This window comes from Brachionichthys hirsutus, chromosome 15, assembly GCF_040956055.1.
Source record: "Brachionichthys hirsutus isolate HB-005 chromosome 15, CSIRO-AGI_Bhir_v1, whole genome shotgun sequence".
In the NCBI taxonomy this organism is placed as follows: Eukaryota; Metazoa; Chordata; class Actinopteri; order Lophiiformes; family Brachionichthyidae; genus Brachionichthys; species Brachionichthys hirsutus.
Window position 1 is genome coordinate 2,144,270 of NC_090911.1, and position 18,472 is coordinate 2,162,741.

The window sequence follows — 18,472 nt, forward strand, 5'->3', positions numbered from 1 at the left end:
GCCCCCATCATGCTCTCTGACAAGATATCAAAGGAGTGACTCACTAATCCAGAATCATCTTATTGTTCACATAGAAAAATAAAAATCACATGCAAGATGAGGATTAACAGAACAAAACCCGAATATGAAGTCCTGAAATCCTGCTGTCTGATTGGTTGATTGGCTTCTAATGTACAGAAAGCAAACGCCCTGAGTTGGAGTTTTTCCGAGTTCAAATGCAGGCCAAGCAGAACGTCAAAGAACAGGATTAAGCGCAATAATCCCTTTCCTGTTTGTACGACAACAAATACCGGTATGCTGTGCAATGATTTAAAGATTCTAAATCGCCATTTTTCTTTTTTTTATATTCATGTGTATATAAAACACTAATAAATAAATCAACTGACGGACAAACAGACGTGGTCTGTTGCACGGAACGTCTCTAATTACATTTTAATGAATGGTGTGAGAAAATATTCATACAAAAGATATTCGTATTTTGAGTCTGGCGTTGGTTTTTAATCATTAGACTTACATTTAGACGTTAGGCTCCGCCTCCAGCCGTCCCGACTCCTCCTCCGACACGGGGACCAACATCCATCAGACAATCGTTTCCTCCAACTCGCGACTTCTTCGTCTCTTTAATTTTTTTTTATCCAATCATATCCTGGTCACGAAAGTAGCGAGTTAATCAAAACGCAGTGATCGACCCGTCAGGGATCGATCGAGTCAGCGGCGTCGAACTCAGAGCTCTGACTCTTTGACGCGAGCCGGAACAAACCGAGCACCCGCTGATCAGATAAACCGAAGCCTCGACACGACAGGGGTCAGCGAAATGAAAGCCCCGTCCCTCAAACCAAACCCACTCAGGCCTGAAGTGCAAACGAGACACAACGTAGAAGCTTCTTGTGCGTCTGACAGACAACCAGGAACCGATTACCAATTCAACCAATCGCCATTTCTCCAATTCAGAGCCGATCAAAGACAAAACCTTCACGCACAAAAGAGAGGCAAACACGAGCAACAAAGGATCACCATGGTTGTTCCAGCAACCAGAAGGGAACGTTACGTTTTAAACAAACGTGAATTGTGTTCGGCCATCTTTATTTGAGATGGGCCGGAGCGTGCAGGAGGGGGGCGGAGCGATCGTCGGTGATGGCCCTGTTGAGCTTCACTCTCCTGATCTGGCTCAGCATGTCCTCTCCTTTCCTTGGAACGGGCTCCTCGGGGGGGGGCTGCTGCTCCTGGAACAGCTTCTGCTTCTGCTGCTGGCTCAGCTGTAGATATTGATCCGATTGGTGATTGATTTGCTGCCATTGAAGCTGCTTCGGATGTTGGAACTGCCGCTGCTCTTCCCGGTAAGGTCTCTGCTGCAGCAGGTTGTCATCGGCTCCCTCTAATGGGAGGCCGGGTACAGTGGGTACAGGGACCGGTATGGGCATCTGACCCGGGATCAGCTGGTAGTACGGGGAGGGAGGGAAGGCACTGAGGCTCGGCGAGGAGGTGCAAAGTTTACTGTAACCTAAACTTCCTGCTCCTCCAGCAGAGGAGTCGTCATCAGTCCCGCCGTTCCTCCCGGGGACTTTCAGGGGAACCTGCGGGGTGCTGATGGGGATGGGAACCCCGCTGCTAATCGTCCCTCTGCGATACCCCGGCTTGGAAGACGGTTTGCGCCTGATGGTTGCCGTGTGGGCCGGCAGCTGGTGCGCCGACCTGCCAATCGGGTCGGGCTCAGCAAACAGGCTGGCGGTGGACGCCGGGACTTTGGACTGAGCGAACTTCCTGTACTGCAAACCGAGGTCGGAGTTCCTCGGGATGGTGGAGGACTTGTCGAAGTCGGACTGATTGATGCCGTGAAAGAGGCGATGCAAGGAGATGGAGTCGGCGTCGCCATGGGCGGCGATGAACTCATAATCGACTGCAGAGGGAGGGAGGGAGAGAGAGAGAGAGAGAGAGAGGAGGAGTTCATGGAACGGTTTGTAAAAGCACAAGGTGTGTTTCATCAGTGTGTACTTACCGTGCGTGTGTGTGTACTCAGTGCGTGTGTGTGGACTCACTGTGAGTGTGTGTGAGTGTGTGTGCGTGTGTGTGGACTCACTGTGCGTGTGTGTGTGTGTGTGGACTCACTGTGCGTGTGTATGGGGTCCTCAGAGCAGGATGGGGTGGTGGTCTGGGTGCTGTAGCCGCTGGAGCAGTGCAGGGAGTCTCTGCTGCGCCTCGGGGCATCAAAATTCAACCCACTCAATGTCAAGGCCAGCTGATCATGGGTTGGGCATGACTGAGACGCAGAGAGGAGGAGGAGGAGGAGGAGGGATTTAAATAGATGAACGGTGGGACGTGAGATGAAATATGGACAAGAAAGGAAATAAACTGAGGAGAACGCGTTACCTTCCCAGATGCAGACATGGCTCTCTCTCTCTCTCCATGGCGTGTGTAGGCATTCTGTGGGGGGGCCAACAAACCGTTTTCCGAGCCTCCGTTCCCCCCAGCAGCAAGCTGACTGGTGGAGCTGGCCGCGTCCTGTCATGAGGATTTAATGCAAGTCATCTCAAACAGTCTGACACGGAATAGAAATACATCCAGAAGTAGATCACATGGAAATCAGGGAATATTCTCTATTAGGAGTTTTACATTGGCTGCAAGAACATCAACTCCACAACACCACGCCTGCTACCAGAACAACAGCTAACGTTAGCACGTCTGCTACCAGAACAACAGCTAATGTTAGCACGTCTGCTACCAGAACAACAGCTAACGTTAGCACGTCTGCTACCAGAACAACAGCTAACGTTAGCATGGTACCAGAACAACAGCTAACGTTAGCACGTCTGCTACCAGAACAACAGCTAACGTTAGCACGTCTGCTACCAGAACAACAGCTAACGTTAGCACGTCTGCTACCAGAACAACAGCTAACATTAGCATGGTACCAGAACAACAGCTAACGTTAGCACGTCTGCTACCAGAACAACAGCTAATGTTAGCGCATCTGTTGCAGGCACCACAGCTAATGTTAGCATGTCTGCTACCAGAACAACAGCTAACGTTAGCACGTCTGCTACCAGAACAACAGCTAATGTTAGCGCATCTGTTGCAGGCGCCACAGCTAATGTTAGCATGTCTGCTGAGAGCGCTGTACGCTTTAGTGGAGCACTGAACCCTCCATGAAAATGTTTAGCGCACCATTGAGGACAATCTGTACCTGTGTGTGTGTGTGTGTGTGTGTGCGTGTGTGTGTTACCTGAACATGAACTCGATCAACAGCACAGCCGATAGATTCTAAGGAGGGAACCCGTCTCACTGACCCAGACTGGTAGTTACTATAAAAACCACAGAAAGACAGTTTGAAACGGAACAGCAGGAGGGTCTTCTGAAATCACTGGCCAACAACTGTGGTCCTCATTTTATCCATTATCATTTTCTGATGGACATTTTGTGAGGACATGAGAGTGGCTGGTGTTGGGGAGGACTTTGCAAAGGACAGGGTGAAGTGGAGAAGCTGCATTTGCTGTGGCGTCCCCTGACGGGACAAGCCGAAAGAAAGTGTTCCAAATACATTGATTTCTATACGTTTCCATGAGATAAACTATTATGTTGAATACAAAATTAAAGAAGAGTTCAGCGCAAAGTTGAAGCAGAATTATTCTCAAAGGGGACATTCGATGAAAAACTCACTTTTCCCATGTCTCTACACATTTTGGTGCTTTCGGGTCATTACCAACCCAGAAGCTGCTCAATTAAACCATCCAGTCAATCCTGCGTCGTCGTGTAATTGGGTATTGAAACATGTCTGGCAGCTCTCCACGAGGTGTGTGTGTGTGTGTCTGCATGTGTGTTACCTGCTGATGCTGCTCTTCCTGGAAAGGCTGTTGCTGGGGGAGGCTGGGGGTGTGTGGTACGTATAGACAAAATCAGAACCTTTCAGGTCCAGAAGTACCTGAGACATGAAGAATGCAGGATTAGGTATTATTCATTCCCCCCCCCCCCCCCCCCCCATAAACGCCCCCCGTTTTAGTGTAACAGTCGCTGCTGCAGAGAAAGGACAGGGAAGGTACCTGCTCGCTTGCTGGTGGGAGTTTATTTGGCTCAGCTGTCAGATTGGTCAGACCTTCCAGAATGGTCTGCAGGTGGGTCACCTCACCCAGCATGTTGACCTCGTGGTCCTACACACAAACATACATCAATGGTCGCCACCTTGTCCAGCGCTGTGCTGGTCTTCCGGCTCGCAGCACTGACCAGTACGGGCTTCAGCATGCCGACGAAGCTGCAGAAACGCGCTCTTTCCTCCACCAGCGCTCTGCACACCGCCCGCTTCTCCGTCTCCTCCAGTATGGCGTAGCGTACGTTGACGTCCTGCAGAGCGCTGTCCAGCTGGCCCCGAGCTTCATCCTTCCCTACAGACGCACACAGGAGCAAGTGATGAAGAGTCAAGCAAGGCAGGAACGCTAAACACGGTCAAGACGGTGGGAATTCCTGCTGGTGGGGCACACGGGTCTCTGGGTTCCCGAAATGTAGGGGAACTCTTCTCCGAAGCAAAAATGAAACATGAACACAGCTGCTAAAATGAAACACACATTCAATCTAATCTCTTAACAGCAACACCGACAGTTGTATAAGTTAAAGTCACACCTTCAGGCTATGATGACCAGATTCCACCAGCAGGGGTCGGCATGACAACATGAAAGCTACACAGAGCTGCGTCAGCTTTTCGTCACTCACACACAGTGCTACTACTCGTGTTTCAACGTGTGATGTTACTACATAGATCATACCCCTCAACTGCTACGATTTCCCCGTATTTCTGTACTGGGAAATCTGTAAATACGGGAAAATCAATAAAGGGCCAAAACGATCAGCAAAGCTGCGAAAGGAAAAGTTAGCGAATCTATTCGCAGTTAGCAGACAAACGTCTCACTTTACGCTTCCGCTGCGGTCGGCAGCACGTGAGCAGAAGCATTTCCAAACCCAAAGCCCCGACATGGAAGCATTTTTAAAATGCACAAAAAAATAAGAACGTTCAGAGTGTTTATCAACAGCTGGCTTCATTCTGTCCATGCAAAGGTTGGAGTATCTTCACTCTGTAAATATGTCGGCTTACGTAGAGACGAGTGGTAAGTTAGGAATCACAGCGAGACGAGTGTCCGACCTCCATGCGGCCCGCAAGTTTGAAGAAGGTTAAAGTTAAATGTTTTCAGAAAACCCCCATCTGAACGCTACTTCCCCACGTCGTGTGTGAAGCCACACGTAGTCTCCTTTCGGATCGCTGTTAAATCTGCGCACACTATTTTCGAGTCGTGCAGCTGACGCGGAGGAGCGGGCCGGCCTGCTTGGGGTCCTGTCGGGCTGCTATTCCGGTCCCCGCGTGGAATTAAGCTGCGGGTGCGTTGTCTTCGCCCTCCGGTAAGTTGTGTTTCAGACCCCTGGTCTTAGCAAAATGTCTTCATGCGTTTCCTACAGGCCCAGTTGATTTTATTCAACAGAGATTTACCATCACCTGCATGACTGAGCATCTTTGCAATGATCTTTTTTGTGCTAAAGAAGAGCCCCAAAAAAGTAACACCACATATAAATACATCCCATTTGGTATGTCTTACCTTTCTTCACCTTCTTTTGCAGCTTAATGGTGTCTGATGATTTCTTCTTGATGTCTGCTCTTGCCTTTTTGCACTCTAAACAACAAGATTCAAGCAGTGAAAAAGGATATTAGTGTGTCTGTGTGTGTGTGTGTGGGGGGGGGGTATGTGGCATGACGTACCTTTACTATGGTCTTTGTCCAGCTGACCGGCCACTTTTCTCCACTCTTCCATCTTTAGCTCCAACGGAGTGATGAGACTTTCTGAGAGCGCTCTGAAACAATGATTTTACTTTACATTAATTACTGCCTTTAACAACGCGGTCATAAAAACGACTCGACATTCACAACATGGTCTTTTTGTGTAGAGTTTGCACGCTTTTCTGGATACTCTGGATAAGTCGGCTCATTGTGGGAACAGCTCAGGACTAATAAAATAAAGGATCCATTCCATGGACGCGGACCAAGGAGGACGCCACTTCTCCAGACACAAAAGCCAGCTTGGCCTTTGCAAATAACAAATAGCAAATAAGGTCTTCTGCTTTATGGTGAGATGAAACTAAAATTGATCACTGGTTTGGTCACAAGGATGTATCCTTCATTTGGCTTAAAGAAAAGTGAGAAACCTTCAACCATAAGACCCACTGGACATTTCAGCCTGACAATGACCCAAAATACACACCAAAACTGGTGAAAGAAAGGGTTAGCAGACGAAAACATTAACATTTCGCAGTCCTGATTTGAATCCAATTGAGACTGTGGAGCGGGTCAGAGATCCTGCAACCTCAATGGACAGAAATGGCAGTGGAGCCATGCAAAATGCTGGTCAGCAATAACAGGAAGCCAATAAAGGCTTTTCTATCGATTAATGAGAAGGGTATGAATAACTATGGACATGCCACCATTTGATAAAAACATTCCACACGATGATTCCTCTTGTACTTCATCATAATATCGTGACTATCATTTCCAGTCAAGAAAAAATGCTGGTTAAATAAAACTAACCGTAAATCAAATTAGGCAGGGGAATGAATAATTTTCTGTTGATTCTACAGTTGTGTGGCAGCTCAAGAGTATTATTATTATTATCACTACTATTTAATTGGTCATTACCACAGTAACCTCTTAAACCAGAGATTGTTACAGAAACACTGATAATTGTTTCATGTAATGCAGTGTGGTGCTGCAATGTGTGCAGACGCTAATGATAAATGATATTATGGATGAGATGAGGACAATATGGTATTTCTGCTGCAACACACAGACACACAAACTATTTGATATCTATAGATGGGTCACACACAACCAGAGTATGAGCTTGTTTCACACGCAGTCATGCATTCATCAGTCTTTCTGTAGCTAATGCTGTGTGTGTGTGTGTGTGTGTGTCTTACGTGGTCAACAGCTTTAACTTAGACTCAATGCTGCGGTGTCTCATGCACATTCTTGTTAGCGCTGTGCCGATTTCCTTGGTGGCACCTGGAAAAGAACAAAAAGTAATTAGATTAATTACATTACAACACATTTCACAATAAAACCTACTTTGGGCATTAAACCTTCTAAATAAAACGAAAACGAGAAAAGCACTCGGAGCGCAAACCTCCGCCAAGCAGCTCATTCCCCTCCTAATTGGATTTACAATAATAATAATTAAAAAGTTGGTACCTCTAACAATATCAGATATATGTGACGCTGCGGCTGGTGTAGAGTTTTGGCATTGCCTTTAGGTTTTATTTGTGTGTGTGTGTGTGTGTGTGTGTGTGTGTGTGCGCGCGCCACACCTCTAGTCCCAGTTGCCATGTCTGCCACTTTCTGAAAAGCTTCAAGGAAGGTGCCTGTCACCCCGACGGTCATCCTGAGTCCATGAAAAAGCAGACATTTGAACACGGTTTTAACATCCACAGAAGTACCGGCTGTTAATAGAGACACAGCAGAAAGACAGCAGCGGGAGCTCAGACGGGCTCAATCACACTGCGGTGTCGTGTCATTATGCAATCTGTGCTATCAGTGACTCAAAAGCCAGGAAAGGACTCGGTGGGACCCGACTGCTGCAGATGCCTTTGAGATCCAGTCAGAATTAATGTTAAAATAATGTTGAGCCAGTGATTGGGGGGGGGGGGGGGGGGGGGGTTACACAGCTTTATGAAATGATTTAGAGTGACATTATTGTTAAGGAAAAACAAAATGCATAGACTTAAAATAAAACAAAAATATTGAATGAAATGTTAATTCACTGTTTTCCTTCAATGCTTTACTTGTTTTCGTGAGAAGACCTCTCTTCAGCTCAATAATTATTTTTTAGCTATAAGTTATATTCAAATGTATACTATTTACAGTTCACCACTGGTACCTTCCATCTATGGTACCAAAAGTGGGGCGGTGCTGGCTCACTTGTGGGGGGCATTAGCCCAGTGGGTCGGAACTGGAGGGAGGGTACACACTGTATATGCATGTGTGTGGATTGTTAGAGGGATTAACAGCAGGGATTAGGGATTAAATTTCATTTCACGGGACTGTACGTTCTGACGTGCTGCACATGACAATAAGAAAGTTATTCGTATTCTTCTCTTCTTCTGTGCAGCCTGTTAGGAAAAAGAGAAATCTCAGACTGGCTGCACTAAATGTCAATCAAGTGGCATTAGGATCATGACATGAGTTACATTTCCATGACAACGGTAAAAAAAACAAAAAGTAAGGTACCTAAACCCCACCTAAGATTTTCAACAAATGTAGACGACTCAGACTTAATTTGAATTAAATTCTGGCAGCGTGGTGGTGCAATGGGTTGCGCTGTTGCCTCAGTAAGAAGGTCCCAGCTGAGATGAGTGTAACTCCACACACACACACCTTTATCATCAATAGACACACTGTCTGCATGCGTTTTCCACAACCAACCAGGTTTATGCTACAGCTATAGACACGCAGTCCATCCTCTTAAAAGCTAACGGGAGCGCGACCTAGCTAGCTGTAAATGCAGCGCCAGCTAATCCCGACAATGCCAAACAGAATTTATCACTGTGACCTGCAGGTCAAACAGTCCTCTGAAAACATGCTGATCCTACTTATCTACACGGGTGGGTGGTGTTAGAGGCAGACCATGCGTGAGGCCTAGCTAACGTGGACAGACGGTAACCCCTACCCTGCCGTGTGAATAACGGCAGAATGATGGGACAGGGGGTACATGCCCCCTGAATGTCTGGGAAACGTGGATCAATCAGGAGGATGGCGCTTTTCCTGATCTAATCAACCTTGGGAAATATTTCCACATGATCTCATCAGGGCGGTTCTGCCTCCTGGTGACTCCGTGTGCCTGCACAGGCAGCAGCAGCAGGCACGATGCTTATTAAAGTAAACCGGCCCACTGCAATCACAGCCATTACACCGAGGCAGCCACTGCCTCACTCCGTGCGTGTGTGTGTGTGTGTGTGTGTGTGTGTGAGGAACCAGAACACCATCATTAGTGTGAATCTCAGTAAACGACAGTAACAAGTAGATACCGAGTGGAAACACTTTGATGTTCTTACTCTTCCAGACAGACACGCAGGCCTGGACTATTTCAGCAGTAAACGTTGGGACCTCCAGTGAGTTGGTTAAAAAAATGGGACTTAATATTAGGGAGATGGCTTTAATGCAGTGGTTCTCAAATGGTGGGGGGCGCGGTGCGATGTCAGGGGGGGCGCCTGTGACCAGGGAGAAAATGTTTTTTTGCCTTACGAGAGTAAAGCGTAATTGCACACCCACTCCAGTAGTTGGCAGTGGCGCCCTGATTGTCAGAGTGCGCGCAGGGAGGATTAGCAGAAGAAGAGCGGTTGTAAACAATACACGGTGGGAGAAGAAGAAAGACCTAACTTCCTCATTTTCTGTTGCAGACTAAAAAAAATGGTAATAAAGTTATTCTTTGTTGTAAATTGATCTATATCTCTTTGTATGTTAATAAGGATACAAGAGTGTGGTTTTTTTTTTCGGGGGGGGGGGGTGTTTTTTGTCTTCCTAGGGGGGGCGCGACAGAAAACAATTGAGAAGCACTGCTTTAATGTTAAGGGGCCATGAAACAACATCTCCTCACTCATTCTGCTGGCTGTTGAGTCTCACCCGTGCTAGATTTGAATATCTTTGCGTGTTTGCATCTCACCTTAGCTGTGATTGCAGCTTCGCTCCTTTGGATATAAAGTCTTCCCAAATAGGATAACTGGTCTGAAAAACAAAATATCAACGACATATTGTTAAACATCTTCACTTGGCAAATAAAGCACAGTGCCGTAAGAAATATTAAATACAGACCAAGGGAGGTCACACTATTATCGGTACATTAGTAGTACAAGGCGCTTTCAGGGTGTGGCTGCCTGACTTTCAGCCCAAAAAAGGAAGACCATAAAGCAGCGGTCAGCAGCTTTATGGCTCCTTACCGTCTGAGCAATGGATGCTTCCTTCCGATTACAGACAGTTCCATTTATAACCATGGCAGCAATAAAATCTACTTATTTGTGTGTTAAAACCAAGAAGGAATGAGAATCATAAAGAACATCTGATTATTAAAGTAAACTGGCATATTTACCGGATTATAAATTGCACTTTGCTTTTCATAGTTTGGCTGGTCGTGCGATTTATACTCAGGTGCGAATGATATATATTAAAATACATAATTTCACATGTTCGCAAACGTTAATTGACACTGACTGACATGACCAAGGAGTAAACATTACGTACAGCCGCGAGAAGTCACTCTAGGCGTGCAACAACTACCGGTCTGTGATACTCCTGTAACATTAACTTATAGACAGCTGAGAAAGACTGAACACAAATGCCCCCCAAAAGAAAATCCTATTCTGCAGATTACAAGCTACAGGTAGTAAAATATGCACCCGAAAACGGTAATCGAGCAGCAGAAATAAAGTTTGGAGCGAGTGAGAAACTTGTGAAGGACTGGCGACAAGCGGCGGTTACTCTTACTGCAATGAAGAAAACAAAGAGAGCTAATCGCGGCCCGAGCGGGAGGAAAGAGTCCACAGACGGATGCTTGAACTACAACGTTCAATGGATTCAGTGATGTGGAATGAGACCGAGCGTCTGGTAAACCTGCTTACCGGTAACTCGCTTGTTGGACTCGCGAGTTTGTTATGCTAATTCTGCCTACTCAGCCTCCCACGTATGTTCTTTACGCTATTGTGTAGCTGAATAGCTGTTAATGCATGTTGTTGACATACAAGACACCTATTTGGCTTTTGGGAGGAAACCGGAGAACCTAGAGAACCCACGCAGACACGGGGAGAACGCACAAACTCCACCCAAGAAGACACTGAATGTCAATCAAGTGGCAAATGATAATAGAGAATGGATGATAGGCTAATAGCCATTTTTGTTTAATGCCATGTGATCAACCCACATGATCTATGTGATCGATCAGTTGATTGTAGCAGAAATACAATGAGGGCAGAATCGCCCGGTTAAACAGAGAATCCAGGACATTAAACAGAAACTTGGGTTCATGAGTGTTGTTTGAGACGAGGAGTGAGATGTAAGCGGCTTTAGCAGCTTTTGATGCTTTATGATACTCCAAATCCAGTCTCATAGAATCCCAAAGGAGACACGCATCTCGGCGCATGTATAGTCATTCGTCCATGGTTCAGAAAACATCTTAGGGCGTTTAGTTAAGGGAGCAATAGTTGGTGCATGTGGAGTTCAACAGAACTGGGGACAGTCGCACAAAAGGAAACAGGGAAGTGATCCAAAGCACCATTACAAACCTTACTGACGGACAGAAAAACCACGAGACAGCACGAGGTCAGGCGTATGGCCCCTTTTCATCAGGCCCGAGACCCACTGTGAGGTGAAAAGAGTCGATCAGTGACAAGAAGTCTTTGACCGGACCGGAGGACTGGTTTCATGGCACACTATGAATGTCCAGGTCACCAGAAAAAAAAAAAAAAAAGTCATCCAAGTCCACCGTGATTCCAGACGGAACGTTTTCTAAATCCTGAATAAAATACTTGGTTGTACTTGGATGGATGGTATATATATATATATACTTGTATTTGGATGGATGGTATATCACCACACACAGCAAGGGAGGAGAAGAGTACAGATCCAGATGGGATCCACTGACAGTCAGCCCTTCACTTTCTCCAGTGCTCCGAGGGGAGCTGAGAAATGCACAGTGAGGGTGACGAAGCCCAAAAAACCCAACTCACAGGAGGTGAAGACGTCATTCAACAAGGAGGTCTTGTTAGCTATGGAGCTAGCGTTAATTAGGGCCATCTGCGCGGCAGCATTAGCAGTCAGTCCCTTCGATGCTCATTGTAGCCTGCAACATCGCAGCCGCTCAGGAAGGGACGCTGACACGAGGCCGCTCTGGGAAGCTAATGCTAACGGAAAACAGCATCGTCATCCATTCTGCAGAAGCAGGGCTCGATGGCGAAGTAGCAGGAACAGAATCCACCGGCATGCCAGGCAGCATTGTCTGCAGCGGGAGGGTTAGGAAGGGCAGCGCCTGACCCTCCCGCTGCATGGAGCAGCTGACGTGTAGATAAAACCACCACGACGGAGAAGATCGGTCACAGGACGGCGACAGGTAGGCCCGGACCTCCCCCAACACGAAGCAGATCGGTCTCCCAAAACCTCCTTTTAACAGAAATTGTGACGCGCCAAAGGCTCGGATGTTGAGAAGCACGTAATAATCATAAACAAGCAAAGCAGAGACATTCCAACAGCATTAGAACGGAGCAATAAGAAACAACAAACTGAGTAAACAGACAGACGGGCACCATCTTGACTTTCTCTCTCTTCCCTTAAGATTGCCTTGACAGTGAAACGCGGCGTCGGATGAGGATGAGACCTCATGGGAGATCCACTCAAAGAAAACAGCAGCAAAATGAGCTAGCGCTGCATGACATAACGCGTCACAGGGGTGCGGGGAGCACAGCTGTTGGGTGATCAACACGGTTACAGAATCACAAACGCGGTCGACAGCCGGCGAGAACAATGAGCTCCGTCACCATGGAAATGAGTAAGGAATGCGGTTTAGACACAAGCTGATGGAACAATTAAGTCATGTCTGGAAATACCAATAGAATAAAAGGGAGCATCATAAAAAAAAAAAACTTCAAGTCAGTACAAGCAGCGTCTACGCCAGAAGTCTAAGTCACGATGTCAGTCATGGGCGAATGTCTCCACCCAGAGTGTGACGGCAGGCAGGGGTCGAGCGCTCTCTCCAAAATCACAGATCCATGGATGGCAACAGCCTACTAAAGTACCGGTATATCGTTTCTTTTTTTTGGTTCTTTAAACACCCAAGATGGCTTGGGTGTGGCCCGGACCTAAATTACACACCTTCTGAGTAATAATAGTAATAATAATAATAATACCATACTGATTGTTCTAGGAGCTGCAGCTCATCCTTTAAAACATTCTCATGTGCAGAAACACAAACAAAACATCCACACGCTGAACAATTATGCTACGGCGCCGGTCGCCAGTGAGACACGTTTCAGCTACCACCCTTGTGGTTTGTTGGATCGTGTGCAGAACTACATGCACCATTATAGTATGATTACAGTGTTCACTGTGATCTAATCTAAAGCACCGGTTTTACGTCCCACAGGCTAGAATCAGCAGCAACTCGGGTTAAATTTAGCAATGCATCTGGAAAAAGGGCGTGCAGGGCAGTGTAATGCTATGAATGATGGCTACAGCTGGGCGCTAAGCAGAGCCACGCTACTCTTTTGCATGTATTATACAGACAGACTCCATGCAGCCCATATTTTATTCTTACAATGGCCAATGTCTCTCAGATAGACCGCGTTTATACATCTGTTAGAAGAATACCAGGAAAGGAGACGTTCCTTCTGGGACGGTAGGTGACGATAATCACTAAAATAATGATTTTACTTTTGGGATTCTGTCCATAAGGATGAATAAATGATACTCTGGATTAGGGCTGCACGAAATGGCCTAAAAACAATATCTCAATATTTTTAGGCTTCACATGACACACGATATATATCTCTATATTCTGATTTCTCCTCTAAAACACAATATAAATGTTAAAGTCAACCCTTTGATGCATAAGAAAAATGAACGCCATAGTTAGGGGTGTACCAATTGCAATTTTTTTTAAAGAGTCCTGACCAGCCGATACCGATTTCTTCCTTCTAAGGAAAGTAAACGACGGCATGAACTGCCTGCAGTGTCGTATTATTTAGCCAAAGACCTGATGCCTTTATACTTGGTCGAAAAGGAAAACGCACTTTCTGTATTTCACAGTTTGTTACCAATAAATCTGCTGTACAATTTGAGACAAGTGCACTTAATTATATGGTTTTAAGGTTTGTGGCTTTTTATACAAGACTCCGCTCGATTTAAGGAGATCGTCCTATTGTGATACATCCCAAAAATATCGTGATACACTGCAATGCCTCAATCATAGATATTTGCTGCAGAGCTAACAAGACTCGCCACAGCAGAGACAGCAAAAAAAAGAGAGGCATTTCTTTAATCAAATGTAGATGTTGATCATAGTGATTTTTGTTTTTTATAGAAGGAATTACTGTTTGGATGTTTGCAGTGTCAAAAAAATATCATCTTGACAGGCTTGATACATTTCTTTTCACAAAATGCTTGTTTTCTGGTGTTTTTGGTGAAACCAGCCGATATTCAACCGTCAATAACTAAAGAACAGAAACAGTTCGAGGCAAACCTTCTATTCCAGATTAAAGAAGAGGCTACTATCATTTGGTTGGTTCATCCTAAATGACAGACGTCTCATCCGAGCGCCTCCCGTCCAATAGTTACTCCGTGGGTCTCAAACTATTGGTCAAAATGCTCAGAAATAGCCGACGCTGAGCGCTGGGCTACTCTGAAAGCATTTGGCTCTGAATAAATTAAAAAGATACCCTGCTACAGATTGGGGATTGACCGATAATCGGCATCGACACTTTGACACTCCTCCATCGTGTCTGTGCATGCACAGCTTTCACCGCCGATTGGCTTTTACCCGTGCAGTGGCTTTGCACGTAACCAATCAGCTGGTGCCGTGGGCGGGACAATGTGGAAGTCAGACTAGAGAGGTGGGTAAAAATATTGGCACCGATTATCGGTTGATCCCTACAACAAATAGGAATAATAACTGTGCTATATAAGCGAGATAAGAATAATGGAAGGTTTCTGATTTAACAAAGAATGCAGCACCTTCTTTCAGTCGTTTAAGCACTTATCAAATACTTCAGTTGTTAATCGTCCCGCCCCGATAAATAGAACCGTAGTATTCTGCTATTATTTAAAGGGAAGCGTTACGACCCCGTTACTATGGCCGACAGCGAGACACTGAGCTCACCGCACGGATGCAACGGCGTCACCTGAAGCTCCATGCTTGCTCAACGGTGATGTTCCTGAAGGTTGACTCACCATCAAAGGTGATCAGTCATCATTATTTCCTAACAGGATACCGTGTTTCCAGCAATTGCTTCACACATTTGTTGTTAAGCTGCCCACGAGAGATTCTGTTGCATTGACTACTCATCGCGTTTCTCTTGTATACTTCCGTCCTCGTCTCCTGCACGTCTCCCGTTTCCATTATTTACATGTGAGTATTCTTTACAAGTGATGGGACGCGCCGGTACGGGTACGATCCTCAAACAGAAGGAATCAAGAACACACAGCCTTCCAGAGGCAGAACTACTATGTCCAAGTTTATGCGAGTATATGTGTAAGGTACAATTACTGCATAAAGTGTCTACGTACCGTCCAATGATGGGTGTGCGTCGATATCTGTGTAAAGTGAGAACTGAGCACGAGGACACGCCAGCAAGATGAAATAAAAAGGCAGAATAGAAGCTGATCACAGTGAGGCAGCACAAGGGGGGGGGGGGGGGGGGGGACAGCTGGTCAGTCCACCCCCAGTCAGATCCTCTCAGATGGCCCACTTCCACTTTGAACCTCAATCATCAGCGCCATAATAAGGTGCACTTCAATCCAATCTGAAGCCGTGTTTCAGCGTGGATATGGAAGCCATGATGACAGAAGTTAGAACTAATGGAAGCATGGATATTACGCATGAGCAACTGTTGATTTTCAAAGGAAAATCTCCATTTTGAACAGTGAAGGAGCTACTCGGGCCTCCACCACTGCTTTGCCTTTCCAATTTCCAGAAAGAAAGTAATCAGTCAGTGAAATTAGAGAGTTCAGAAGGCTGAAACATGAGTTTTATAATAAAGAGAACCACAGAAGGAAGAAAAGAAGAACAGAAATGTGGAAAACGGGGTCAGAAATGGACATTTCATGGTTGTTATTTACCTTCATGTCGTTCATGATGAGCTGGAAGAGCCCCCCCAGGGCGCTGCATTCCTTCTCTATACCCACATCCATTTTTCCAGACTCGGAAAAAAAGAAATCCCGTTCAAGTCCACAAGACGTAAACTTTCTTGCCTCACAATAAAGCTTCCAGTCCCGTTTGGAAATACTCCAGCAAAGGATTCAAAGGGGGGGCTTTTATTTAATCAAGGGTTAGCGTTAGAAACACGAGTGGGAAAACCTCCAGCTTTAAAATCAACAGCAGAGGAACAGCGAGAAAAATGATCTCAGCACACGGGAATAAAATCCAGGTCGAGTGACTCGAGTCCCGGGCTTCCAGGCTTCCAGGCTTCCAGGCTTCCAGGCTTCCAGGCTTCCAGGCTTCCAGTCGGTCGACGTGATTAACGGACGAAAAACCCCCACATCGTGACCGAACCACTCCGGAAGCTCCTCCGGGGATTGCCTGCTGGCTTTTAAAGTTGTTCGCCGTCCCACGAAAAGGAGAACTACAACTAGCCGCAGCTAGCTAACTCAGCTAGCTAACTCAGCTAGCTAGGTTAGCTAGAACTCCGCTAATAACCTCCGACCCGGTGTGCGTGGCTCTCCAGCCAAAAACACCCACTCCGCGGTGAAGCTAGAAAGATTCAGACGACGTCCGGCCCGGGTTTCCGTCTCCCACGCGGTGTTCCACGGAGGGTCTCCGGCCCGCGTCACCTTGTTGTCTTCGAATGGTTGCCGAGGGAAGCCACTTCCCAGAAGTTCCAACCTGAACTCAGCGAGTGGCTCAGGAACACGGAAACACGCAATCCACGCATCCGGTCACGTTTTTCAAATTAAAACATTCGAGCCGCGAATAAAAAAGTCACAATTTATTACCTTCAATGATTTTTATTTTTTTTTATTAATTCACAGACTATATAATATTTAAATACTGGGCAAATTCTAATCAGAAAATAATTTGGGAAATTATCAATAAATATATTATCTATTTTTATTAATGATATATCATGTAATATAAGTGTGTAATTTCTGCATAATCATAAATGTGGTACTATGAGTAAACTACAATAGTAAAACCTCGGTATGTAGGCAGAGCGCTGATGAAGGTGCTGTTAAAGGGCATAAGGAAAGACATTCATGCAGGATAGTTCATATCGGACTCCTTTATGACTTTATTTTTAGCGAGTGAATTGAATACATATTTTACAAAATGTGAAGGCGAAATTATAAAAATCCATTTCCCCCCCATCAAGATCCATCCAGCAGTTTTTCCGTTTGACAGTAAACCGTTTGACAGAGGTAAAATAATAATAATAATCAATACATTTTGTTCTGAATTTCGACACGACTTACTTACTGAATCACGGGACCCGGAGACGAAACTGTCGGTTTCCAGGCAGAATGATTTCAGAACAAAAACACAGGACACTCATTGACATACTGTTAAAGTGTGTGTATGTGTGTGTGTGTGTGTTTCTTCACATTATTGACCAGATCAAAGTTGTTACCAAAATGTTAACCCTTGAACTCCTTTATAAAATATGTAAATGCTCTTTTCTTTCATTTGCTTCAGACAGTCTGTGAACAAATGATCCATATAAAGAAAAGGAAATCACTTCTTTTTATGAATTCATGAGCTGTAAATGCTCAGGGATGCGCTGGATGGATGGATGATCGATAAATGTTAATCAGAGGCTTTCGTCTGGGCTCTCCTACAATCTGTTTCTAAACTGTCTCAAAATTGACTCGGATTTCTGTCGAAAACAAGCATTCAACCAACTACCTGATCTTGAATTGCAACTTAAAATTCATCAAACATTTATTTTCCATTCTCTAAAGTATTTGATACTTTAACACCACAGAATAATTTGCAAATAAAAAATGTAATCGTCCTGTATTGGTTGGTAAATGAAGGAGAAATGCGTAAGTTTTTCCCTGAGGCTTATTTCTTAAAACTGATTTTTGTATAGTGTGTTTTTGTTGTGGGCAGCACAGTGGTGCAGTGGGTAGCACTGTCGCCTCACAGCATGCAGCTTAGATGAATAAGTGTGTCTGTTGTGTGTCCATCTATGTGCGCTGCTGCGATGAGGTGGCGTCTCATTCGGGGTGTACCCCACCTCTCGCCCATAAACATTTAGAAGCATCTTAATTCAAATGGAACTCATCCAGTTTTGTGTGTCCTTCTTTCATGCCTTACAAGTGAAGATGCCTGAATGTGTGTTCTACATACTGAGTATTTGATAAAACACTCATATTTTTGCTGCATCTCAAAAGGGTAACAGTATATTATTTATAAAATTGGCTATTTGATGTAAGAAATAGGATGTTGCCACATTCCTTATGCGCCTTTCAAAGTTTATTTCCGCCGCCGAGGCTGGAGTTATGTAATCGGCGGCGCCCTTTTGTTTGCCCGTTAGCAAGATGACTAAAGGTTACGGACAGATGTTGAAATTCTCAGGAAATGTTGGGAATGTCACCAGGAACAGATGATAAAATGTTGGTGATGATCCAGAGAGATCCTGGATCACTTTGAAATCAACATTGCAGTCAATACATCGGTTGATTATCGGTTGACAGTCATGAATGGGGGGGGGGGTCTCTATTTTACCATCGAATTTAATCTGGATCAGATCCAGA

General features: G+C 45.4%; 1 protein-coding gene across 1 annotated transcript; it reads right to left on the bottom strand.

The window, feature by feature from the left end:
• On the bottom strand, positions 1 to 15,913 carry mtss1 (MTSS I-BAR domain containing 1). Its single transcript, XM_068748371.1, has 13 exons — positions 15,839 to 15,913; positions 9,684 to 9,745; positions 7,333 to 7,406; positions 6,946 to 7,030; positions 5,735 to 5,826; positions 5,574 to 5,648; positions 4,216 to 4,373; positions 4,035 to 4,142; positions 3,819 to 3,916; positions 3,221 to 3,299; positions 2,368 to 2,499; positions 2,107 to 2,257; positions 1 to 1,897 (listed from the first exon to the last, which is right to left on the bottom strand). The coding sequence occupies exons 1-13, from the start codon at positions 15,908 to 15,910 to the stop codon at positions 1,083 to 1,085; spliced, it is 2,001 nt and encodes a 666-aa protein (XP_068604472.1). The 5' UTR covers positions 15,911 to 15,913; the 3' UTR covers positions 1 to 1,082.
• Between the last annotated feature and the right edge of the window lie 2,559 nt (positions 15,914 to 18,472).